The sequence below is a fragment of the Zeugodacus cucurbitae genome, chromosome 3 (assembly GCF_028554725.1).
Source record: "Zeugodacus cucurbitae isolate PBARC_wt_2022May chromosome 3, idZeuCucr1.2, whole genome shotgun sequence".
Taxonomy (NCBI): Eukaryota; Metazoa; Arthropoda; class Insecta; order Diptera; family Tephritidae; genus Zeugodacus; species Zeugodacus cucurbitae.
In genome coordinates this window covers 73,928,907-73,947,945 of record NC_071668.1, presented here as the reverse complement: position 1 = coordinate 73,947,945, position 19,039 = coordinate 73,928,907, and the positions used below count along the sequence as shown (strand labels likewise).

Below are 19,039 nucleotides of genomic sequence, written 5' to 3'. Positions count from 1 at the left end.
AACTTTGGAGAGTAGCGAATCGAATAAGTAACATTGACTGGCAGAATAAAATAGAGAAAGAAATAACTACTGCAACTGAGTAGCAATGAACCTGAAATCATTTCATATTCTTAAACTCCGTGAATAGAAAGCGATTGGTGACCACACAAACTGAAATTTAATATTTACAGATCTAGAGCAGATAGCTAAAGCGATTTGTTCTCTCTTCGTATACAGCTATATTTTTATTTTAAATTTAATAAATATTTTTAATTAACAAAGTATTCGTATAATAGCTTATTATGGAATTATTTTAACTTTAGATATAAGTTAAATATTCTTATTACAATCAGGCTTAGCTTATTTTAAAAATATATAGAAAAAGGAAATTTAAATAAATTACTTATATAAGTACTCAAATACTGTAAAAATAGTAAAAATACATAAGCTTATCCAAAACTCTAAAGCATAACATAATTTTAACATTTTCAAAACATTGAGTTTTTTAAACACAAACTTACCTTGAAGAGGTAATACAAGTAGATTTAGGTATATGTGGAGATCACCACTCTACACTAATTATAATAATTTATCATAACAATTTGCTTTATTTATTTATTCGTACTGTACATAATTATTTATTCGTACTCTACTTTTTAAGTTTCGCATTACATGTATTTTCTCCTAAAACTTAACGAACGTAACAATGTAAGGATGTAAAAGCATAAGCATTGAAATAAAACACAGTTCGTCAGAGGTTAGCAAACCAATCGCACGCATTCTTTAATTCGCTATCGCCAACGACAACTACAACAACGTCTAGTACCGCATCGCCACCAAATTGGTGTCAGAATTTTTAAAGTTTTTTAAATTTTTTCAACCTTCGCCCACATAAAATGGACAATGGATTCCAACCGATGGAAATTGTGACCGCACCTGTCAGCGATGAAATTCCAGCAGGCCCAGAAACACCCACACAATATAGAAGCAGCTGGAGCGCTAGTGACACCCAACCTCAAAATCAAGGTCATACGGTCATACATTTAGAAGCAGCGAGTGAAGCTTCGCGTCAGACAAAGCCAGCGCAGACAGAGGGCAGTGCAGTACCGCTTGCTCATCAATGCATTCAATTTGCACCGCTTCAACGGTATTCTGCACATGAAACACATGTACGAATTCCAATGCCTCGTATAACCCCTAATGATATGGATGCATGGTTCACATCGGTGGACTATTGGTTTAAGGCATGCAATATGAACAGCGATGCCCAACGTTACTACCATGTGATGGCCACCTTAGATCCTCTTACGTTACCAACAATTAGCCAGATCAGCAGAAGTGCGGAAAATGCACAACGAATTATAAGCTCAGGAATTGGCATGTATGACTTTCTCAAGAGCGAACTGTTAAAGTACTTTGGTGAAAGTTATCAACGAAAAATACAACGCTTATTGGAGGAGATGGTACTAGAAGATCAACGTCCGAGTCAACTCTTTAACGCCATGAGACGAGTGGCCGGAAATTCTTTTTCGGAAGAAACTCTTCGAGCCATGTGGATCCAACGCCTACCGGAAATAATACGAGCATCTGTAATTGCACGCGAAGGTACGATAGATGTCCAAATTGCAGTTGCTGACGCAATTATGGAGACATTAACCCAGCGTCAAATTTGTTCATCATCGGAACAACAATCTAGTGCATCAGCTCAGACTCAACAGGCATCGATAGCTCAACTAACGCATACGATTCACGAACTTCAACGCAAATTTAATAATCTACAAACACGACAACGCAGTCGCTCACGCACCAGTCGCAGATTTCCTCGACGACGTAGTCATTCGAGTGATCGAAGGTCTACCTCACGCAATCCGAACGAATGTTGGTACCACCAAACCTTTGGAGACGCAGCCAACCGATGCCGTAGCCCGTGTCTACGTCGCCAGCACAACGCTGGACAAAATACCAACACTCATCATGATTGACTAGACGTTTCAGTCAGCGATGTAGATGTCAATCGCCTCAACGCTGAAATCAATCAACTTTTCATCAAGGACCTTTCATCAAACGTTAAATACCTCATAGACACAGGTGCCGATTACAGTGTTCTTCCAAACAACAGTTTCAAATCTATTCGTCCAACAAATGTCACGTTATACGCAGCCAACGGTACTCCCATTAAGACTTACGGTTTAATACGACAACACGTGGATCTTGGTCTTCGTCGCAAATTCACGTGGAACTTCATGGTTGCAGATGTTAATACATCAATTATAGGCAGTGATTTTATTCGTCACTACGACTTAATCATCGATCTTAAACGCAACAAATTAATCGACAATAAAACAAAGCTCGAAGCGCCGTGCACTATTCACACAGAGTTGGATATGCAGATTAAGGCTTTCGACGTAAAGTTTCCATTCACAAAATTGTAACAAAAAAAAAAAGCTCGACCACAAAAAAACTTCCTTATTTCGATCGACCTCCTCAAACCAAGTTAAGACCTAGCTAATAATTCTAACAAGACATCAAATCTTCTAGTCGTGATACAAGTCGATTCACAAAAATCTAGAAGGGGGGTAATGTGGAGATCACCACTCTACACTAATTATAATAATTTATCATAACAATTTGCTTTATTTATTTATTCGTACTGTACATAATTATTTATTCGTACTCTACTTTTTAAGTTTCGCATTACATGTATTTTCTCCTAAAACTTAACGAACGTAACAATGTAAGGATGTAAAAGCATAAGCATTGAAATAAAACACAGTTCGTCAGAGGTTAGCAAACCAATCGCACGCATTCTTTAATTCGCTATCGCCAACGACAACTACAACAACGTCTAGTACCGCATCACCACCAAATATATATCTATAGATATTAATAAATATTATCTAATTAAGTATACCTTTTTATGGCTACTATATGACTGTACTAATAAAAATATTTACGCATTTTTTGAGCTGTTATTGCCTAATAATGAAGCGATTGTAAAGGCGCTGGATCTGGAGCTGTGTGAAGGTAGTGCATTAGCTTGTGGCAGTCTAGGCGCAGCACCAGCCGCTATTCCTACAACTGACGCATCATTTTCATCGCCAACATTCACTACATCGATCTCGGACTCCTCATCATCGGAACTCTGTATGCCTGCTATTAACAGCTCCAATTGCTCCAGATACGCAGTGGCGCGCAGCATATCTTCCGTCATTGCCAGCTCTTGTGCTTCGAACTCCTTACATTCTTCTTCGAGCGCGATCTGTTCCAGCTTCTTGACACGACGACTCATACGGCAAGCGATCGTGTTTTTATTGCGACGCTCCTGATCTTTCGGCGAACGTTCCTTCTTCGGAAACGTACGCACCATATTTGTGTGATAGGTGCAAATGCTGCGCAGCTTATCTTCGCCGATGCGCGACAATACAACACTAGTGTCCAATTGCTGGCCACTATTGCTGGCGACAGGACCAACGGTTGTTGGCAATTCCAAAGTGCCGACTACTGTGGGCTTCAGCACCGTTTTAATGCTATTGGCGATTACCGGGGTGACACTTTTGTTGGACAACAAATTTGTTCTGTTGTTCTTATTTGCGGAAGTGTTGGCGTTGCTGACGGCGCTTGTGTTGGTGGAGACGTTGATGGCGGTGCTACCGGGGATGTTATTGTGAGTGCTGTTGACACCGATGCCGCTAGTACTGCTGTTGTGTCGTTTTGTTGGTGTTGTGTAATTTTGTTTAGCCGCAATTCCGCCGGCTTGTTGTACATCTGTAACCTTCTGTTTCTTCTTAGGTGGTTGTGCGAGTGCCGATAGCTTCAACTGGCGCTTAAGTTGTTCGTGTGGTTGCGACTCATCGGCTGCTGTTTGCTTCTTTGGTGTCAATGCGATGCCGCTATCCTCGCCGCCATACTGACCACCGGATAGTAGACGACGTCTTTTGCTGCTTGGCGTGCTGGAGGCATTGAAGCGCGACACAAATCCTACGTAGTCGGAGGAGCAATTGGAGTCGGTTGAGAAAGGCGTTGAAACACGCTCAACACCATAAAAGTAGGGATTGAGTAATAAAGCGTTCGCTGCTGAGCTGCGTGCGCCATTCAATTGCTCCAAATCCTGTAGTACATCTTCTTCACGTGGACGCTTGCCTTGGTCGAACTTCTTGTGGCGATACAGACAGTTTTCAGATGCTTCACACATAGATAGATCCATTTTCTTTGAGTTTTCTTCTTTGTGCACAAATTTCTTCGAACAAATTTAACACTTTTAACTTTTTAATAATTTTTGATAATTTGTTCTGCGAAATAATTTAGAATTTTTATTTTTAATTTATCTGCTGCGCTCTCACTATGTTGTCACAATGCCTTGATTCCAAGTAATGATTTAGTTTGCCCTCGGCAACACCAATTTATATGCCACAAAATGTTGCGATATCAGTACGCTCGCAGGCAGTAACACATTCTTAGCTGATAACGCACGCAGTGGACAAACAAAAGATTTGTTTACGTTTTCGTTTTTATTTTTCTGTTTTTCGTCTTACAAATAAAATATGTTTTTGCAAAACAACATTCAATCCATTGACTATTTTTGGCACAAACATGTATTATTGTGCGCTTGTTTACGTTTTCGTATGCACCTTTAGGCTGTGTAATCGGCTGCGCAGCGTTAACGCCTTGCAACGCACACTTGTTGAGCTGCTGTGATCCTCGCTCACATGCTAATGTTGTTTATGTTGTTTTCGTTTTTGTTTTCGTTATTGTTGTTGTTTTGTTTTGCAGTTTGTTTACAACTATCCTGACTTTCGCTTGGTATAAGCGGCCCATATTTTAATATTTCACTGATGACAGGTAGTCAGATTGAAGTTAATGTAAATATGTAAAATGATATAATTCATAATATTATTTAATATTTAAGAGTATAATTATAATTTGGACTAAATAAATAATTGCACATTTTTACTCACTTCTGTACATATACATATGTGTGATGCAAACATTTCCAATATTTCTTTAAGAGAAAAGCTTCAAACCCCCATATTAACTACGCTTACTATTGCGTACTTGGAAATATTGCTTATAAATATTAAGCAATAGTCAAGAGTTAGTCAACTTGTACGACTTTCTAAATGTTTCTTATCACCCAACAAACCGCCAAATATATATAATAAATTCTTTTTTCCAACACCTCATTTTGATGTGACAAAACAAACCCAACTGATATCATTAGCTTAGCAATATTAGTCTCATATTTATAATAGGTGACGATGTTCGATAAACATGCACTCAAGATATAATCAATTTTCATAATTGCTTAATTAATATGCGTAAAAGAGATAGCAATAAATCGAAGGATAACAAAGTAAAGTGAATTGTACGATTAATTAACCCCTTGTTGTTTAATTGTTTAAGTAAATTGCATTGATAATTTAGTATGGGTGTCGTATATATATAAAACTTACTAAAACTAAACATGAACTATTTGCTAAAGTTAAGAAATATTTATACTCTAAAGAACACGCTAAACTCAAAAAACGCGAATATATTTATAGCATGTATCTACAATGATTTTCAATTTCAAGTGCATTTGGTGGCCTATTCATAATTTAGTGTGGGTGTCGCATGTATAAATATTACTCATAATGAACAATTTGCTAAAGTTAAGAAATATTTAAACTTTAAGGAAGACTCAAAAGAAACCAAATATACGTATTGATAACAAAGGTTTTGGGTGTCGCTAAAAGTAAAACTGATTACAAGTGCATTCGGTACGCTGATAAAATCGTGATACTTATTTTGTTATTGTTATGTGTGTAGTTTTCAAAATTTCGCAAGTGTAAATAAACTAAAAAGTGTTTAAATAAGTGAATAATTAATTCAAAACAGTTTAAATAAAACTATATGTTATTTTACATGTTAGCAGCTTCACATTTTAGAAGTTCTGCGCTGGATATCTTCAGTACGTTCTCGTGTAATACTCCAACAGTAATGTGCAATCATAAGCTCATCCCAGCGACCTGGTTGGATTGTCCAAATAGTGTACTTCTATGCTTATGATTTTAGAGGTTTGGTACTAACTATCCAAGGCCAGTCTTTCTTGATCCAGTGGTCTTGCTTTGCTCTACTGTACCACGGAAATTTAGTGTACCCATGTTGTCCAGTTTTAAAACGCCATTTGGAGCTCCGAATACTTTAATAATAATTATTTTTAAAAGCAAATACAGTGGAACTTTCATAACTCGAAGATCTCCATAATTCGAACTTTTGAACGGGCAATAGCGTTAAGAAATCAAATTTCATACAAATTTCCTTCCATAAATCAAACTTTTGGACAAGGACAAAGTAAACAAGTAAGGAAAGGCTAAGTTCGGGTGCAACCGAACATTTTATACTCTCGCAATTAATTGAAGAAAAACACAATAATATAAAATCGTCATATATAGTATATGAGGCCTCAGGTAATTCCTGAACCGCTTTCATTCATTTTCACCACTAAGGTACACTATATCCAAGACTATACGCTCACTTTATTTTGCTAAGATATCTCAGATATTAACCAATACATATATGCGGAATAAAGCACACCGTATTTTTGAAAAATCTATAATTAGGTATATGGGAGCTAGAAGTTGTTATGACCCGATTTTAATAATTTTTGGTACAGAGACACACTATTAGAAGAAAATAATTTCCTCTGAATCACATTAAATTATCTGTGAATTTGACCCATATTTTCGGTTAAAATGTACCCTTAGGCCCTGAGTTTAACATGTTCGATATCTGGGGTCTTGAAATGTTATAGTCCGTTTTCGACAATTTTTTCACAAGTGAAGCCAGAGATGATATGCACTATTTGTGTAAAGTTTTATTCCACTATCTTCATTGGTTCCTTATGTTTACATAATAAAGTGAAGGAATCAGATGGAATCCAAAATTGAGTTATAAGGAAAGTAGGTTCAGGTTGTGAACCGATTTCGCCTATTTTTCATCCGTGTTATCAGGGTGTCAAGATAATATTATATACCGAATTTCATTGAAATCGGTCGAGTAGTTCCTGAGATATGGTTTTTGACCCATAAGTGGGCGATGCCACGCCATTTTCCATTTTGTAAAAAAAATCTGAGTGCAGCTTTCATCTGCCATTTCTTATGTGAAATTTAGTGTTTCTGACGTTTTTCGTTAATGAGTTAACCCACTTTTAGTAATTTTCAACCTAACTTTTGTATGGGAGGTGGGCGTGGTTATGATCCGATTTCTTTCATTGCATTGGACTGCATTAAAAAGTGGCTAAAAAAACGACTGCAGAAAGTTTGGTTTATATAGCTCTATTGGTTTGGGAGATATGTACAAAAAACTTAGTAGGGGGCGGGGCCACGCCCATTTCCCCAAAAAAAAGTACATCCAAATATGCCCCTTCATAGTGCGATCCTTCATACCAAATTTTATTTTCATAGCTTTATTTATGGCTTAGTTATGGCACTTTATGTGTTTTCGGTTTTCGCCACTTTGTGGGCATGGCAGTGGTCCGATTTTGTTCATTTTAAATATGTGTGCCAAGTTTCATCAATATATCTTATTTTTTACTCAAGTTACAGCTTGCACAGACGGACGGACAGACATCCCGATTTGAACTCCACTGTTCACCCCGATCACTTTGGTATATATAACCCAATATCTAACTCGTTTAGTTTTGGGTGTTACAAACAACCGTTATGTGAACAAAACTATAATACTCTCTTTAGCAACTTTGTTGCGAGAATATAAAAATATGAATTCCGAACAATATTTCATTCAACCTAGTCAGATTTCAATGAGGAAGTTCATAATAGACAAGTCTCAAATATTACAAAGTTATTAATTACAGTTGAAGTATGCTTTTGGACTAGTCCATTTTCAATGAGAAAATACTAATTGCAAAATAATATATTACATGACCAAACAAAAGACTTATAATAAATACACGTACGGTTTAGATGAAAACCCTATGCAATTTACCACAATTTATACAACCGATGAATAGCATACCGAACATCCTTTTCTTTGCAGAACAATTTTAGAACCAATGTAACATTTCAACGTTGTTGCAGGCAACTTTCAGAAATCTTTCAAATATTTAACGACAAAAAAGCAAACTATAAAATTAAAACGATTACTTGGCAACCCTTTCTTACTTCACAATTCATAGTAAAGAGCTCGATATATTAATATACTAATATCACTAATATAAGTTTTTGGTTACTATTTTTGTATGTAATTAAATATTTTTAAGCCACATTTGTAGAAATGGAAGTCTTAACAACATTTACCGTTATAAATTTTTTTCATTTCATTCCACAAATTTTTCGTTCAGTTTTCTGATACACGATATGTATCCAGGAGTACTCAAACAACATTGCACATCTGTTGTAATACTTTGTGATCCTTTTCTGTTCTCCTACCTGGTTTGGCATTCAAGTAAAAGACGTCGCGATAATTGTGTCAGCTCAGTGAAAGGTACTCCGCAGGTTGCATCAAAATAGGTACCTATTGGTGAACCATTGTTGTCGAATCAAAGGCTCGCTCTCCTTTTGAGCGGATTTAAAGCTTTACCTGAATTGATGATCCGAAGGGCGAGATTTTCAAATTCTTCAGCGCTATTTTCGAATTCGATTTGACATAATAACTTTATTTCGCTTCCAAAACCAATGATGGCGATTATTTCAGCACAGCAGGTGGCTATTTGTTTCCACACGCATTTGTTTTTGGCGCGATCAATTTTGCCATAAATAGCTACTGCAAGCATTCATTCAAATTGTTTTTACTTTATTTGCACAGCGAATGGCAAGTGTGGCATGCCACACTAAGGGCACACTTGCATAGTCATACATGCTCTCACTTGCACAGCAATATGAGCTCAGCTCAACCGACAATGTTATCACCTTGTTTACGCACATATGTAAAAGAATGAAGTTGCAGTTTCTACTTTTTAGTCTCACATTTCGTTCTATTTGCTTTTATGCTTATTTGTGTCCATTCAATCCCGCATAATTGTTCAATTAGTGATGGTCTTGCTGCACATGTGTATGCGTGTGTGTGTGTGGGTGAATTAAATAGCGAAAGAATGCCTATAAGATTGTCTTTACAATTAATCTTTATTTACACCCAACCTACTGTGCTACTACTGATAAGACATTCGAGCTCATCTTATTTCGAAGTTTATTTGTTTTTTGAAGAATTGAAGGCCTTTTGGCGTCATACAATTCACTAAGTAACTAATTTCTATCATTTCCGCGAATTGTGTATTGACGAAAAAGATTTTATTTAAAAATGATTATACTTGTGGCTATGTAAGTACATATATATACATTTTCGGCAGTTGATATCAGCGATGAGCAATCAAATTTAAATATATTTTTAAAACTCAGTGTTTACATACATGCTGTGCTGCAAAGAAAATGTGACATACGCAAAGTCAGTTGTGTATTATTTTTGCCCATAACGAACCATGGTATTAACTGGCTTTCATTTTCAAACTTTAGAGAGTGGCGTATCGAAAACAGTAATAACTGGTCCAATCAATCAATATTCAATAAAGATCGCGATCCAAATATCACGATAAATTTTGAACATGTAGCAGGCCCCTATGTATTTAACTGAGCTTCCGTTTTCCCCCATTTTCACGATGTTGTTCGACAAGATATCAAGAACTCAGAGTTTAAGACTTTTCGTATGGCTAGTCTCTGTCATTAGTCATCTTCGATTAGATTCAAAAATTATTTACGATATTTATATGAATTTCTCTGAATTTAAGTAATATATTTCAGACTTTTACACAAATAAATCTAAATCAAATCATCTCTAGAAAAGTATTTACTGTAATTTGGGAAAATATACATATAGTGGGTATTGCCAAGTACCGTGGAAACTTCCTTTGATCTCTTTAGGAAATCCTAAAAAGAAACAAGTAAGAGAGAACTAAATTCGGGTGTAACCGAACATTTTATATTCTTGAAATTTATTTATTTAATTTTATGATGATAACAGACAATTTGGCCCATATATTCGACATTAATTCATCTGGAATAACCAAAATCTAACATATTAACCTTTATATACGGTATATAGACGAATGGTTGTCTGAAACCCCTAATACGAGGGCTGCTATATATATTTCTGGCCTAATCATGAAAATAGGAATATTTATCAACGAAAATGGTTTCATTGTTTTTCATATTTTCTCCATCAAGATTTATACTCTTTTGCATGCGCTCAAACTAATTTTCGAAGCACTTTTTTGAGCCTTTTTTTGAGCGATTGTCAAATTGTGCGGGATCCAACGAGAACAAACCTTTTTTTACGGCCAGGTGTTCAATCAATATCGAATGTATGCTGGTGGGAGAAATGCATAGGCATGCCTCTATCTGAAGGTATGTTACATGACGGTCTTGCATTATAAGTTCACGTACGGCATCGATGTTTTCTGGCACAACGGCTGTGGACGACCTTCATGGAATTCGTCTTTGAGCGAGCGTCGGCCACGATTGAATTCATTGTACCAGTTTTTCACAGTGCAGTTTTTCATGGTGCTTCATAGCCATACAAAGATTTTACTTCATCGATGCACTCTTGTCGAAAGTTGTGAAAAATGATCGCACGAAAATGTTCACGAGTTAATTCCATTTTTTGGCCGAGATGAATTTTTTAATTCCCTGTAAATAAAACAATTCACGATTAAATGACAAAACGTTCTGACTGATGTTATGCTAAAAAATGTCAAACTTTCCAATGGAAATGTCAGATTGCACCTTGCAACACTTAGTGTTGCCTAGGCCAGAAATATATATAGCAGCCCTCGTAGTATATACATATATGGTAGCTAGGGAAAAGTATGACTCGATGGCACCCATTATCACAAGGAAAAGGTTTCTTCTTTTGATTTTCTTTAAAATAACTGAGAGATTTACTTGTATTTTCGGAAAAATAATAAATAAATAATTCTTAATATTCGATACCTGGGGTTATAGTTTGATTTCGATGATTTTTTAAACCGTTATGTGAACAAAACTATAACACTCTGTGCAACATATTGTGATATTATAAAAACTTTCAGACACATCAGATTTACATAAAGTACCTAGACCAGTAACCTGAAGCATCAAACAATGAGAGAGATTACTAAAAAAATCGGTAACCATCAATCATTAACATAAATATTTGTATTTTTGTAAATCAATCAGTTGTGCTTTCAATGTCATAGAAATAGCGAAATATCCCGTAGATGCGCGATTCAAATACGAAACTAATCTAGCAAACTGTTGAAAGTCCAAGCTTATCAGGCGCTTGCAAATAAACGCGCTAAATGTTCATCGATTCACCCACTATCGCTATTAGAATCAGTAAACTTTGCAAGTCTATTAGCTTTTCAATAGCTGAATAAACGATGTCGTTTCCGGCGATAAGCACAATTGAAATCATCTCTAATATACAAACTCATATAGATTCAAGTGCTACTCGTTGATATGCTTACACATTGTACAATCTCTGTTTAACTATAGAGAAAAGATTTTTTCGCTATACTGATTATGCTAACTAAAAGTAAAACCATAAAATTATATAAATCATGTCCGATAAATAATGCATGACTTTATCTTAGTTTCTACAATATCCATAGAGCTGAAACAACACTCTTTGAGAACAAGTTTGCGAAGTTTTTCACCATTCAGATGCTCAATCATCTCAAGTAATTTTAGTGTTTCCGTAGTTTAATTTCAAATGATCGTTCCAAATTGTCAGTTCAATCTAATAAAATCCTGGCTGTAAAACACATATTCATTACCTACTGGCTGCTCCCTGAGCTCGTCAATGATCCAAAGGTTCCCAATCTGTTTTCCCAAAGAAAGTCCAACCTTGAGATCTGTAAGATGTATATAAAATTAATGTTTTCAATAGATATCTAATCAACTCAACACGTCAGCAATTCGCAAATTACGCAATAATTACATACCGACGAAGACTCACCTTGTATATCTCATCAACCAAAAAGTGTAATTAATTTTTGGATCACTAATATCATATTTTTTGTTCGCTGATTTTTATCCACGAAGTCATGTAATTCACTCTACCCCAACAACCACAATAGCGATATAGTCGAAAATCAACGCTTTAATCACCCTATCAAATCTTAAAGACTAATCCGTAAAGTTAAGTAGCTTCAATTTTTACCTGCATTAAGTTGTTTCTATTATCTGCCTTTCTTCCTAAAACAGAATATAGAATATATATATATAGAATTCTTTATAGTCTACCATTGTGCAGTAGCTATTGTTAGTAAGTCATAAGGGTTTATATGTATTTAAGGAAACCTTTTCTAGAACTTTGTGAACCGTTTACATGATCTACCTGTTTAAATAAAAAATTCGAAGGCACAATTATTATCGAAAACCCAAAAAAATTGCGCCTTGAACTTGATTGTAATTTTTATAGCACGATTTAACCTTCTAATCCGGTATTATCCACACCCATTTTACCTTTTTACCAAGAAAGAACAATAGATACTCAACGTGACTACAGTGATTGAACTTGGTGCAATATAATAATATATTGTGTTCTATGGTTATCAAGATATCTTAGCTACCTGGTCGGGTATTCATAAATTTGGCTTAAATTCCGTCAATCAAGCGAAATATATATTATTAATTATATACGGAAGTGTTAATTTTTATTATATTTACACTGTGCGACTGATATTTACACTGCCTGTCCAAAAGTAAATATTTAATCAAATCAAATCGTCGTCATGTAAAGGTTACAAAAGTATTTCTTTATAAAATTCATTCAAATATATGATAATAATTTAGAATTCACTTTCCAATTGTATCAAAAAGATCCTTCAAAAGGATTGTGCGGTTTTTAGAATCAATTTTTTGCCTACCTACTTTTACTTGACATTCATAAAAAGTCACAAAATAAGGGATTAGGGACGGGCCCGTTAACGGTTTTTGCCTACGAAGAATGATTTACGAAACTTTTATTGTTATTTCAATTAAAGTTACATTACTTTAAAACAAATGCAGGTAGACAGCAGCAAAATATTTCAACAATGGATATACGAACTACCTGCTGACCATGCTGTGCAATAAAAAGTTTTACTATAAAAGGACCGAGCACTTTGCCACCTAGCATCATTCCTTCAGATCATAACACAGCAGGAATAACTCTCAAAATTAACAGAGCAAAAAAAATTAAAAATGTACCACGATACTAAATCAGGCACCATCTCATATACGGTCAACGGATTCTCGCCAAAATGTGACCACTTGCCACAGCCAACAGCTTCGACGTATTTTCGACCATGGAACGCACAGGAAAACGAAACTACAACAGCCACAACATCAACCGACTCGATGGTAGATCAGGTGACTCATCAAAAGAAGCATACAGAATATGTAGCACATAAGATGGAAGACATGGTAGATAAACCGACGTGCTCTAATAACATCACGAGTATACCATCAACGACGACCATTCCACCCTCAAGTATGGCAGCAATTCAACAATCTATGGCGAATGCTATGCCACCATTACTACCAATACCGGTATCGCCATATGGCGATACAATGACTAGGGATATGATGGCGTACTATACTCAACCGTTTTTTATGGACGCCGCTGGAAATTATCTACCATATCCAACACATTATAACCCCGCTTATCCATATTTGTATAATATGGCATACCAACAACATCGACAGGCAGCACAGCTTTTACCAGCACCACCAGGATATGCACATCATGCAGTTCACTCACTACCTTACGCACCCTTACCAAGAAACCCAGTAGCAGATCACTACTACCTTCCAAATATGGCAACGAGTTGGTCCAACGTACCCTACAGCAATAACATGGCAACACCATATCTAAAGCAACCATCATCAACGCACGTTTATGCAGCTGCGATGCAACAAAATATGTCTGCGAGAATAAAACAAGGTCCCTCGTCAGCACCATTACCAACAAGCGTGCATTATACCACCGATAAACCCAGTACAGCAGGTCTGTCGAGGTCGCAGAGCTGCTCTACAAAAGTATTACCCAGAAATGACAGCGCCTCTCGGAAATCGCAGGCGACTCAGCAAAGTGTAGTTACCACAACGCCATGTCCAGAGGTACAAACTCCCTCAACATCAGCTCAAGTCGCCAATGGACGCAAAAAAGTCACTAAAACTCATCGAACTATAGAAGTCACCAAGCCAGTTGTGCCACCTAAGACTCCAGCAGTGCTGCCGACCTCGACAAAAACAAATGTGAATTCTATAGTGACAGACCTTCCGAACCAATTGCAAGAGGAAAAGCACTCGAGTTCCCGTACTACTAAGCGGAAATGTATTGATGATATACAGGAAGAAGATGCATCTGACAAGAAATTGAAACTAATGTGCACTGCATTTAAACTCGATAACATTTTACCATATCGTCCGAATATGGCACGCAATCGTCCGAAAAAGGATGAATCTGAAGCGAAGCAGATTGCACGTGAACAAAACACCATCGCATGCCGCAAGTATCGACGTATGCGTAGGATTGCTAAAATAATGGAGCAGAAATTGATTGAAGCAGAATCAGCAAGTGAATTTGCAAATATTCTATAATAAGACATTTGGAATAGAAAACTTTCTGAAATTGTAATATATGTATATGTAAATAGAAAGAACACTGATAGTTTTTTGTAAATATTTTTATTATAATAGACTGTTGATTTTGTTAAGTATTTTTAAGACAACGGAAATAATACAAATTAATAACTCATGGAAACAGAATTTAATGTTTTTGTTTTTATTTTATTTTAAATCCAAAATTATAATAGTCAAAATATTCGTTAAAATTTTCTGGCTGTTTCTTGGGCGCCTGAAAACCTAATCCTCGATCCCTTAAGATTCTGATGTTGAATTCTTTTGGTAATACACAAGAAGAAAATAATGTGAAAACTTTAAGAGTATGACGTAATGGTGGGAAAACAGATGAAAATATAAATAATCTCGAATGTTTTAAAAGTGTATAGATTTGAAGTAACCGTAAATAAAATAGAGTTGCCAATTATTTATATATATATGTATATATTTATTTTGTCAAAGCGTTTTATGTAAATGTGTGAATATTTCAAAATATTTTAGATACCGGATATTTTATTACTTTACCATATATAATTCGGAATGAAAACTATCGAAATTCAGTTCATAATTTTATAGTTACCAAATTAAAGTGGTACAACTGCCATCATCAATGCAACCAAGCTTTGTTTTACACATTTTAGGCCAGTTTTACTATTGTGAATGGTTTAAATGGCAGTACAAATCTTATTTCTTAACATGAAATAAATTTTGTTCTGCAAAAACCGAGCTATTTTCATTAATTTTTTACATATAAAAAATTAAATATCTAGTTCAAACTTTTTAATGTCTTAAACTGAAATTTTCGAACTAAAATATTAAAAACTCCATTATTGTGACCTCATTTCCAGTGAGCGCTCAAAGAAAGATGCTTCCACGTAGATAGTGAAAATAATGGTTTAGTTAATAGTTTAAACCAGTACTTAGGCGAAGGAAGAAAAGAAATTCGTCTAAAATTTCATCTAGATCGGTAGAGTAGTTCACGATAAATCTTTGCAATCGTTTTTAAGTTTTGAGGAAAACGTGTTTAAAGTTTAGAGTGACAGTACCGCTACACTGGAGTTCGCAACTTCTTCAGACTGTATCTCCACAACTATTGCTCGGATCGACAATTTTAGAAAAGTATTCTAGTATTCTAGAGTTGTTGTAGAATTTAATAAGACAATAAAAAATTATTTCTTGAAACCGTGAATCCCATGGAACCCCATAAAGTGGTATAACAAGCAGGTTTTTTAAATACAACCAAATTTATACCAGTTTTACCATTGTGAATGTGTCGAATGACAAATAACTGTATGAAGTGAAAACAAAAATATTTTTTATTTGAATTTAAAATCTTAAAACTTGTAATTGTAAACATTATATATAATTACTAAAGAAAATAGGAAGGTGGGCATAATGTCTGACCACGAACGTAGACCTAGAATGTTAAAGAAAATATATTGAACATATTATTAGAAGCAATTTCGTGCATTATAAACAATCTGCTTATATGATTTCAATATTTAAATTTTATTTATATTTTCATTTGATTTCTACCCCGTTACGCAATAATCTTAATATTTTCATATAATTTTCTTCTTGTGTATCACCGTCAGAATTAAGCACCTAGATATAAGGTGATCGAGGACGTAGTTCTCCGATGCCCCAGAAACAACCACAAAAATTCAACAATAAATTAAATAAAATTGGGATGGGATCAATCGAGGATGTAGTTCTCCGATGCCCCAGAAACAACCACAAAAATTCAACAATAAATTAAATAAAATTGGGATTTAAAAAAAAAAAAAACAAAATCAAATTCTGTTTCATTTAGTTATTAATTTGTATTATTTTCGTCGTCAGAAAAATACTTAACAAAATCAACATAACAACTATAGGTATCTAAAATATTTTGAAAATTTGTAGATTTAAAGTAACTGTACAATACAAAATATACAAGAAATAATAAATTAATTATATGCATACATATATAAACAAAAAAGTTGCAAAGCTGATTAAATTATTGTGAAAAAATCTATAAAATAGTATTCAAAGTAACTTTGATGTATGTAAATTAAGGGTTCTGGTGGGTTTCAAAATAAAATTTCTTAAAAAATTGTACAATCTTATTAAATTGTACAATATGTTCAAAATATTATCCAAAAATTTCAAATCAATCCGAGTAAAATTCTATGAGATATACCTTACGGAAGTTCCGATCATCTGGCTACGTTAGTTACAATATAAAACTTTAAGGGGACCCCACATTCTCGGTTTCAAAAATCAAAAATCGAACGAAATTACGAAAAACTCTTAAAGATATAGCCGATTTATGGTGGAAGCGTCAGCCGACGGCGAGAGCGCGCACGCATGGGTAGGGATGCAAACGATGTATCGATGTTTTTGAAACATCGATGCTTTTTGACGAAAACGATGTTAGCCATCGATGTCTCGAATCTAAAAACATCGATGCATCGAGGTCACTTTCAACGATGTTTTATATAAAAATTTGACTTCACACCTTCACACTTTTTCGGGTATTAACTCGAAACTCTTTATTTGGATACGCTTTATTACATTGATTCGATTTTTGTAAAATACGGAAAATTCGTTAAGGGAATGTGCGCTTGGACAATACTGCGGTTACTTTTATGATTTATTTATACAATTTAATTCTGGCGTAGGCTACTGCGTTAGATCAGAGATTCAAATTACTGCATTTTAAAGATGCTATGGCTGAAAGAAATACTTTTTTTTTGTTTCATAAAAATATCAAAGAATCGCGCTGATACAACAGAATCTTCGGATGAGTGTGAAACAGAATACTAGTTTGATATTTGGAACCAGAATAAACATTTGGTCCACCAAAAGGTGAAATGTAAGCTGTCAAAGAAAGTGTATCTCGGCTGTTACCCCGACCAATCAGAAGCCAATAGAGTTTGGGTTGACATGAATACTGTGTTTCCGGAGTTGTATAAGTAGGCTTATTAATATTTATACATTGTGGCCACTTCAGTGCTGAGTAAACGACCGTTTTCTAAACCCAGGGCAACTATCCCGCAGAAGTAAAATCAAAAAGAAATGACATGTCGTCCATGTCGTTGTTTTGAAATTCTCGCAGGTACCTTGCTCTCATTAGTGCCCCTCATGAGTTCCCCTTCTGCATATTTTGTGACTACCTGCCTGAAACATCTGCTTCTAGTCCCCCCTACTTACCGAAATAAAGAGTAGGAAAGAGAGTACACTACTACGTGAGGTATAAGATTTAGGCTAGCAGAATTTGCTTCTCAAAACGTTAAACGCGTATTTCTCGAAACAGTGATTTTACGACTAGCGCATGAGGTTAATCAAAACCTATTAATCAAATGGGTTCCAAATTTTAATACGTTATTCTATACATATATAGTTATGGTATAGAAGGATAAATCAAATCGGTGAAGATCGCCTTTACTTGATTTGGGGCTGAAAAAAGGCGATTAAAAAAAATTCAAAGGTCCGCCATTTTGTTTTTTTTGTTAATTTTTGTGCGAAATTAATAATCCTAGTTCATACCACCAAACATGTACTATTTGTAATCCCGTTGGAATTTTGGTTTCAGATGTTCCAGTGAACGGAAAATAAATTTTTGCAAAGTTACAACCCTGAAAAACATTACTCTGTCGACGTGGCCACATCCTGCTGGGCTTATCCAAACAATCTCCCATTATTATAAGCGAACTGAGAAAGGGAAAGAAAACAGATCTTCAGAATCGATCAAAAACAGATCCCTTTCCAAGTATCCAAGTTGGTCCTCCGAAGTACTTGGCTACATAGCCTTTCCGAACTAAATCAAACCCTCGTTCTTTGATTTCAATAGCCTCGTCTGTAGTCCATCGACACACCCAGATTTGCTGTGAAAACTCAACTCGATTCCGACGTCTCCGATTTCGATTAAAGTTCTTCGTTGTCAAACTTTCTTTGTGTTGACGGGAGTAAAATATAGCTGAATCACTATAAGAATGAGTTAATTATCTGAAAAGGTATTTGGTTCAGCTTTAGATAAAGAGAAGAGGGGCTCATTTCTCCCTGTATCATAGCAACTATACAATATGGCGATTCTACTCCCTTTCTAATAATAACCGATGCATCATTTTTAATGCGATCCGTTGAAACCAATTAAGAGTAGGCTCTGACTCTCAGCACTACCTTCAAGTAAAGTAATCCTCCAATAGAAATTAACTCAATTGCCGTGAAGGCGCAAGCCATTTGGCATTACCCAAAGTGCACCAACGAGGAGGCCACCGACCACCTTTTTGAACTTATGGAGAGAACTAAGTAAAAAGCCGGAAGTAACTGAAGAATCGTATACTCAAAATCGAAAGCTTTCTAGTTATTTGCAGCTTTTTGAAATTGTGGATATGAAGAAGTAAAAAGACGGATTTTACTGAAGAACCCCATTTCTAATA

The 19,039-nt window shown here is 35.4% G+C and overlaps 3 protein-coding genes across 8 annotated transcripts in view; 2 read left to right on the top strand and 1 right to left on the bottom strand.

Annotated features, from left to right (window-relative positions):
- The window catches only part of LOC105217715 (uncharacterized), a 135,213-nt gene that overhangs the window by 110,581 nt on the left and 5,593 nt on the right, over nt 1-19,039 (top strand). The window lies entirely within an intron of this gene.
- On the bottom strand, nt 2,882-5,223 carry LOC105217718 (uncharacterized). Its single transcript, XM_011192860.3, has 2 exons — nt 4,935-5,223; nt 2,882-4,808 (listed from the first exon to the last, which is right to left on the bottom strand). Exon 2 carries the CDS (start codon nt 4,181-4,183, stop codon nt 2,930-2,932), a length of 1,254 nt encoding a protein of 417 aa, XP_011191162.2. The 5' UTR covers nt 4,184-4,808; nt 4,935-5,223; the 3' UTR covers nt 2,882-2,929.
- Nucleotides 5,362-17,360, top strand: LOC105217716 (uncharacterized). 6 transcript variants are annotated; one of them, XM_011192857.3, is made up of 2 exons: nt 5,362-5,578; nt 13,020-17,360. In XM_011192857.3, the coding sequence occupies exon 2, from the start codon at nt 13,194-13,196 to the stop codon at nt 14,592-14,594; it is 1,401 nt and encodes a 466-aa protein (XP_011191159.2). In that variant the 5' UTR covers nt 5,362-5,578; nt 13,020-13,193; the 3' UTR covers nt 14,595-17,360. The 6 variants fall into 6 exon arrangements, with proteins under 6 accessions (XP_011191159.2, XP_011191158.2, XP_011191156.2 ...); XM_011192856.3 differs by having other exon boundaries at nt 5,362-5,735; XM_011192854.3 differs by having other exon boundaries at nt 5,362-5,926.

Excerpts from the sequence above, each read along its gene's own strand:
- LOC105217718 (XM_011192860.3), bottom strand. The coding sequence starts at position 4,183 with ATGGATCTATCTATGTGTGAAGCATCTGAAAACTGTCTGTATCGCCAC.
- LOC105217716 (XM_011192857.3), top strand. The coding sequence starts at position 13,194 with ATGTACCACGATACTAAATCAGGCACCATCTCATATACGGTCAACGGA.